General features: G+C 44.7%; 1 protein-coding gene across 1 annotated transcript in view; it reads right to left on the reverse strand.

Moving 5' to 3' along the window:
- Nucleotides 1–932: 932 nt before the first annotated feature.
- LOC113206198 (uncharacterized) overlaps nt 933–7,596 on the reverse strand; it is a 101,707-nt gene continuing 95,043 nt past the window's right edge. The window contains exons 11-22 of the mRNA XM_026422164.2: nt 5,842–7,596; nt 5,464–5,742; nt 5,201–5,343; nt 5,038–5,122; nt 4,828–4,947; nt 4,635–4,745; nt 4,416–4,560; nt 4,051–4,310; nt 3,773–3,956; nt 3,418–3,692; nt 3,177–3,316; nt 933–3,085 (exon numbers count right to left, since the gene is read on the reverse strand). The exon at nt 5,842–7,596 is cut by the window's right edge and continues 414 nt beyond it. Of these exons, the coding sequence (XP_026277949.2) occupies nt 2,888–3,085; nt 3,177–3,316; nt 3,418–3,692; nt 3,773–3,956; nt 4,051–4,310; nt 4,416–4,560; nt 4,635–4,745; nt 4,828–4,947; nt 5,038–5,122; nt 5,201–5,343; nt 5,464–5,742; nt 5,842–7,596 (3,695 nt within the window). The 3' untranslated portion in view covers nt 933–2,887. The remainder of the gene's footprint in view (nt 3,086–3,176; nt 3,317–3,417; nt 3,693–3,772; nt 3,957–4,050; nt 4,311–4,415; nt 4,561–4,634; nt 4,746–4,827; nt 4,948–5,037; nt 5,123–5,200; nt 5,344–5,463; nt 5,743–5,841) is intronic.

Consider the following 7,596-nt stretch of genomic DNA (forward strand, 5'->3'; position numbering starts at 1 on the left):
CTAAAAGTTCCCCGCTGTTGCGAATTTTGGGGGGGTCAAGGCCTTTTTTTGTCTAATGTTCCTGGGCTACCACGCGCGCGCCGCCGGGCGGCCCTCCTTGAAGTCACAAACAACTAAGAGCATGCATAACTTTGGCATAGCGAACTTTTTCCGCAAGCAGAACTGTTGCACTTGCACGTGGTAGTCTCGTTGCAGGGTATGTGCGTTTGGGGGGCTAGCAGCTAGCCGGGGGTATCGCCGCTCAGGCGCTGAGGGTAGGCCACCAGCTCCACACAGACACTTGGCGGGCGGGCCTACACGCCGCTCCGCAGGCGTTCGCTTAGCCGACGAGCAAGTCCAGGCTCACCTCTCACAAAGGAAACTCCACCAAAAGTTTTGCCATCTTTTGATATGTTGTTCCCAGCACTTCAAAACGCACAAATTTGTGTGAAACAAAACAAAATTCCCCACACTTAATTTTATTTTAGCAGTCATCGACAACGTAGCATGGCTCAGTACAGTTTAACCAACGTACGCGTCTACCGTCTCATAAACCCCCCGGCTGTTCCCGCGATCACACAAGTCGCCAACAACTGCGGTGGGATGAGGAAAGTACTCCCCCATTTTTATTTTTGTCCGGGTGGGGGGAGAGGGGCTTTGAGCAATTACGATGCCGATCGGACTCATTTCTACAGTCGGTTTTAATAAAGCTGCCTGTGGTCGTGTCGGTTGTAGCTACAACTGTGTTCCCGCTTCATTATAGGTATTCTGGTAGTAGAATTAATACATTTTTAGAGGTGCTAGAAATTAGAGGTAATCAACGTTTTAGAGGTGCTTTGTTTAGAGGGAACGCCCCCCACCCCTTTCGGGCATGCCAAACAAGACAGGAAACAGTAAAGACTTCTTTTCACCACAGCGGTTTTCAACCAAAGAGTAAAAAAAAATACACGGCATTTTTGTTAAAATATTTATTGGATGCTCGTAAACATATTATAAAATTTACATATGGGAAAGAATGGATTTGTTTACAGTAAACTTACTTTACATGGCATCCATTATCTTATAAAATATAAAATAGACATGTTGGAAGTGTGCAATGCAAATGCATACAGAATGTGCAAAGATTGTTATCTAGACAGAATCGCTCGAGAGACATGGAATAGATTTAATTGTTACATTTATGTACAATTTCTACACCTTTGCTTTCAAACGCAACATAAAATGAGTTATTTATATGTAAGTCTGAACTTCTCATAGGAGCAGTGTTTTCAAAAATACTTTGCTTTCTCGTGAGATTGCTACATGTAAGTCAAAATTAGGGCACAAACTTCATATGAGTACCTGTCGCTAAACTAAAGAAGTGTACAACCTCATAATGAATTTTCTTTTTAAAATCAAAGTGTATTTTTTAAAAATTACTTAAAACTATTCTATTAGTTAATTAAAATCTATGAGCAGTCTCTGATGCAATCATAATTTACAAATTAAAAACTTTTTACTATCACATACGTTCACATAATGAAAGCAAACATAACTAAAGGACGGAATGTCTGATAAGTAGGGAGTAAGATAACTGCAAATTATGTCTGCAGTTCTCTATGACCACAATACAACTACAATAACAATACTAAGTATGAGCACAGCACATTTACAAATTATGACATAATATTATGACAAGGTAACAACAGAAAATGGGATCCACCACCCTGATGATATTTAACAGATGCTGAAGGAAACAAACCTGCGATACTATGTACAAAAATTTGTAGTCTAAAGTAACAAAATGTAATAAAACCTTTACAAATTTAACATAACACCAATCAATGGGGTTTAATTGTATCTTAAGGGGTCTTTTAATATTTGGGTAACAATGCTCCAGCAGAAAAGAGAAACAAGGGACAAAAATGTTTTTCAAAAAGAAAGCCTTATAAACATACAGAATTTTAAGTACCGATGACTAGGTAGCATTTCTAATGTTCGGCTATGAAATGAATTATTGAAAATGTGAAACTTAAAATTGTTACACTATCACAAGCAACAATATAAATACACCTCCCACAGTAGAAAACCCCTTACTTAAAATAAGTACACTGATGTTATACATTCCTGCTATAAAAGGAAACAATAAGTAAATGTATGTGACTGAAAATATTAAAGAGAATCCTTAACTTCTACAATGCTTGCCATCATAACTAACAATAGGAAGAAATATGCACAAATAAGCAGAAATGTTATAATGCCTAACTAACACCTTGACATAAAGCAAGTTGTCTAGGGTCTACAGTAAGCCGCAAAATATTTTCGGTGGCCGATAAAATGTCAGCACTTCTTTTGTCAAGTTCAAAGTCAAACAATGAAACATTTTCACCAAAAAAAATCACATTGTACGAAACATTTTAAGACAACTTCAGCTCCAGACTTTTAAAAAAATTTGTAGACTATCTCTAACAGGTACTCTGAGAGATTCCTCACCTTGCACACTTTCTAATAGTAAAACCAGAAAAAGAGCATACAAATTTTAAGAGACTGTCCAGTCTTTTATCAAAATATTCCTAATTTGGAGGTAATGGCTCCCAACGACAGGAAACAGCACAAATTTATACTGCATATGAATATCACCTTCGATGGATAACTAAATTAACATACAGTGAACCACAAATAATTAGGATTATTCCTATACAAATGAAAAAAGATTGAGCATTATTATACAATTAAGACCATTTAACATGTACAGAAAGAAAATGACTTGGCCTCTGGTGTTCATTGTTGACTTAAGCCACTTTCAACCACTGTTTTTACTAACTTCTAATACAGTATTGGCATCAGTTCAAACTTAACTCTACTTAAAATTTATAATGTACACATAAAAAAATTAAAATTAAATAATGGATAACACAAGCACAGAAAATTATCTTCTTACATTAAATATAGTCTTTCTTTCAAAGTAGCTGCCCACCGTACGCTCAATCCAAAATCTAACATCAGTAATTGAGCTGAAAACAGATGGATGATGTCCTCGTCCACAGTTACTGTGATAGCTGAGAACACCTTGCAGCTCCCATACGCTATTTTCATTGGAGCACATTAAGGGGGACCCTTCATCATTCTGCAATATAAAAGACATTTTTTTTGTTAATATTGGATACGTTTTCATTTTTTTTTAATCGAGCTAATTTAGGTTTTGTATGTGAACTTACATAACAGGGAGATTTTTCAGTATCTGTGAAACCCGCACAAATACTGTCCTCGGCTATCTTTCCAGCATAATGCTTTGTGGAATTACATACACCTAGGTCCATCAATGGGACCAAGAGGTAAAACTGACTAAAGTTGGTTTCTGCAGAGAAGAAAAGAAATTTAAGGAACTTGTTTGTGAAGAAATAAATTCATGAAATTGTCATCAGTCTGGGAGGCTAGAGAGCATGTTCATAAACTTACCTCCGGGGTTTGAGAATCCCCAACCTGCAGTCACACAAATTTGCTGGGATTCAATTTCCTTCTCTGGGAGACAGATTGCTCCAACTTTGTTGGTCAATTGCAAAGGTGTTTGTAGTTCAACAAGAGCAATATCATGAGTGTAGAGAAGTTGATTGTATTTAACCTGTGGATATGGCACAATAGAATGCACTGAGCGCATTTGAGTGTCGGGATTTTTGTCATACATAGACCCTCCTGCATACGCGATCCAGTCCTTGTTGGAAAGAGTCTTGTCCCTTTGAAAAAAGTAGGATGGCATTGTAAACACAAACAACTGAATGTTCATCAAAATTCAAATAGATGATTGGAAACTTACTTCATGTGAAGACAGTTATACGAAGCCAAAAGCCACCGTGGACTAATAATACTTGCAGTACAACTACTCTTTACATGAGTGTTGTAGAGAATTGCTACCCATGGTTGTGAGCCACTGGCAGCACCATCTCCACCGGCGAGTCGGCCAACAATGCTTTCTGCAGAAGGGCTGTGTGTTCCACAAGCTGGGGAATCGAAAGGATTTTTATGATAATGCCATGAAAAAGCATTAAATATATCAAATAATTGTGATCATTGTAACTGATAAGTGAAACTTACTAAATTCCTGGCATTGAATTTCAACAGCACCTTCAGTACAAACATCTTTAGTGTTTTTCAAAACACTTGATAAGCCATGACCTTCTGCTTTTGTTGCATCCAATGTAGCATCATCTTTTAAACTCATGAAATTAGTGTTATTTACTGGACGGAACTCAGTTGAAGATGAATCACTAAAGCCCAAGCTTTGGCAGGCTAAATCACTCCATTTCGAATCCCAGTGGCTACCACAAACAGGTAACCAATCATTGTCCACAACCCTGTATGAAACCAAATCATGCATCAGTTATGGTTCTTGTTGTTCCTTAGGTTCACCACTAAATTTTGTAAAAGTACATTATAAAGAAATAAAATTTGTGTTATACCGAATTTGGAGATGAGATGTTTCATTGTTGATTCGAATGCAGTTCCATTCATCACTCAAATCTGGACAGTGTTCCACACCGTCACATACATTGGCTTTAGCAATGCAACCTCCAGTGTGGCATTTAAACTGATCAAGGGCACAGTCTTAAAGAAAGAAAAAGAAGGGTAAGTCAAAGAAAAAGCTAATAACATAAAAATAGTAGTGAAAATTCTCCTACCACACAGTTGCTCATCTTCTCCATTGGCACAATCTGACATTCCATCACATCGCTGTGTCAGGGGAATACACCACCCCTCAGGACAAAAGAATTCATCATTTCCACATGAGTCTGAAAAATATTAATTTAGATTCAGTATCCAGCTACTATGAAGTGGTCACACATTTTTCAAATGTAATAAATTAATAAACACCTTGACAATTTCTTTCATCCATGTGGTTTTCACAGTCTGGTTTCCCATCACATTGGGAGAATAGAGGAATACAACGCTTCGATGGACACTGGAATTCATCGAACTGACATTGCCAGTTTTCTAAGAATAAAAAAATGTTAAGGTTGATATTGTAAATAGTCTAAAATACAAATTTAGAGGAAAACTAATGAATATTTCAAAAATACTTACCACAATTCATTTCATCGCTACCATCATTACAGTCCACAATGCTATTACAGACAAGGTGTCTCTTCAGACACTGCCCATTAGTACACTGTCAAAAGCAAAACCAGTATAATAAGCCATCATCTTTTGTCTCCCTCTAGATAAATTTGGCAAAGATTATAACTACCTGAAAGTTACCCGGACACCCCTCTTCAATACATTTGGACTCATCTGATCCGTCTGAACAGTCATTGACAGAGTCGCACTTTGAGGACAAGGGCACACAGTAAGCTCCTTCCCGGGAGGTTCCATTAGTGCACTGGAACTGACCTGAATTCAGAATAAAAGAACATATTAGTAACATCCTTTTTTCATCAAGACGAAAAGGCCCTACCTCCAGTCTTCCCTATGCATTTAAATGAAATAAGACTTTAATGAATGTGGTCTCACCGGCGGCGCATTTGGAGAAGAGAGCGTGGGGCTGAGCAGATGTTCCCAGTGCTGCCGTCTCCGAGACAAGGGCAGAGGTGACAGCAGACTGGGCAGGGGAAGGACTGGCGGTCACCTCAACGACAGTCGTCGACTCCACTTCAGAGTCCTTCTTGTCCTCATCACTGACAACCACCACAGGGATGTTCATCGGGTTGGACTCGTTGGTCACAAGGGTCTCTGGGGCAGACGGGGGTGTCTGCGACGTCGATGAGACGGATGCCGGCGGTGTGTCTGCGACTAAACGAGGGCAATAAAAATAAAATGCATAGTGTCAAGATACTTTGGGAGCGCGAGCGCGTATCTGAGAGCAAGTGATTACGCGGATGGGAGTGTTACCTGAGGGCGACGCGTCCGGCAACACCTTGCGAGGTTCGGTCACGGCCTCCGCATCCGCAGTAGGTTCAGACGTGGAGGATGTCTCCATGGGGGCCGGCCTGGCTGTGACGTCCTCCCCCGAGAGGAGCTCGCCGTCCGTTGAGGACGGCTCCTGGCTCTGATCGACGGGGGCGGGCTGCTCGGCACCACTGTAGTATTTGTTGATCTTCTTCAGCTTCTGTTTGTAGGAGGCCTTGTCGTCGTCCTTCTCGGAGGCGATCAGCTGATCGTCGCTGCTGTCCGAGTACTTTTTGCTCTCCTTCTTCTTGAGCCGGATCTCCTCGCTGGGTGCGTCCCCGGAGAGATCGTTGCCCGTGTTCGCATCCTCCGCGCTCACGGCCAGCCTGTTGTCCGAGTCCTGTCCAGCGGCGGCCTCCTGGCTGCCGACGACATCGTTCTGGTCGTCGCCAGGCGTAAGAGCGACGGTCGTGTCCGCGGCGGGGGAAGGCGTAGTGGTCGTGGATGTACTAGTGGTGGTCGAAGATGCCAACGTAGTGGTCGTGGCGACCACTTCTGCGTCAACGTCGTTCCCGGAGGTCGTGGTCACGTCGATCAATACGTCAGCGGCAGAGTTCGTCTCCAGCGGGTTCGCCTTGTGCATCTCGTCGTTGTCCAGGCGCACCGGGGGGTCAGCGGGCACCACCGGGGTGACAGTCGTATCCGGGGCTGCCGTCTCCTTGTCCTCGGGCGCGGTGGTCGTCGGGTTGGGCGCAGAGGCCAGTGCCAGGCGTGCGGCCTGGTCGGCGGGGTCCGTCAGGCCAGAGAGGTCGTCCACCAGGGCGGCGTCGCCGTCGTCCCCGCGATGGCTCCGGCCCTCCGACAGCCCTGCCATGGCGAGGAGAGCGGCGTCGTCGAACTCCGGCGTCGACGATGAGGGCGCGGCCGTGGAGGCCAGCGTCGTTTCGGGTGCAGCTGTAGTTGTTGACGATGTCGCGGGCGCAGGGGTTTCGGCGGCAGCTGGCTCTGGGGCAGGCTCAGCCGCGGGCTCAGGGGCGGGTTCCGCAGAGGGCTCTGAAGAAGGTTCTGCAGATGGTTCAGCAGAAGGCTCAGCGGAGGGCTCAGCAGAGGGCTCTGCAGAAGGTTCTGGAGAAGGCGTGGGTTCAGCCGAGGGCTCCGGCGCAGTTGCTGCTTCAGTTGATGAGGCAGACGGCTCTGCTGAGGGCTCCGCAGATGGCTCTGCGGCGGGTTCTGCAGATGGTTCCGGGGCAGGTTCAATGGCCGGCTCCGCTGCGGGTTCGGCGGAGGGTTCTGGGGCGGGTTCAGCAGACGGTTCTGGGGTGGGTTCAGCAGCGGGTTCTGGGGTAGATTCAGAGGCGGTCTTTGGTGCATGTTCCGCCGACGGCTCTGGGGTAGGCTCAGCAGAAGGCTCAGGAGCAGGTTCCGCAGATGGTTCTGGGGCTGGTTCGGGAGATGGCTCAGCGGCAGGCTCTGCGGATGGCTCTGCGGATGGCTCTGCGGATGGCTCTGCGGATGGCTCTGCGGATGGCTCAGCAGATGAATCCGTTGATGACTCCTCTGATGCCACCGACAGTCGTGCAGAGTGATCATTAGACTTAGAGACATTTTCTGAAATAGGTTCTGCAGATGGTTCCGCGGATGGCTCTGCAGATGGCTCTGCAGATGGCTCTGCGGCGGGTTCCGAGGATGGTTCCGGGGCAGGTTCGGCGGCGGGCTCTGCTGCAGGTTCAGCAGCGGGTTCTGGTGCGGGTTCGGCTG

This window comes from Frankliniella occidentalis, unplaced genomic scaffold (assembly GCF_000697945.3).
Source record: "Frankliniella occidentalis isolate FOCC.00 unplaced genomic scaffold, Focc_3.1 Scaffold152, whole genome shotgun sequence".
NCBI classification, from domain to species: Eukaryota; Metazoa; Arthropoda; class Insecta; order Thysanoptera; family Thripidae; genus Frankliniella; species Frankliniella occidentalis.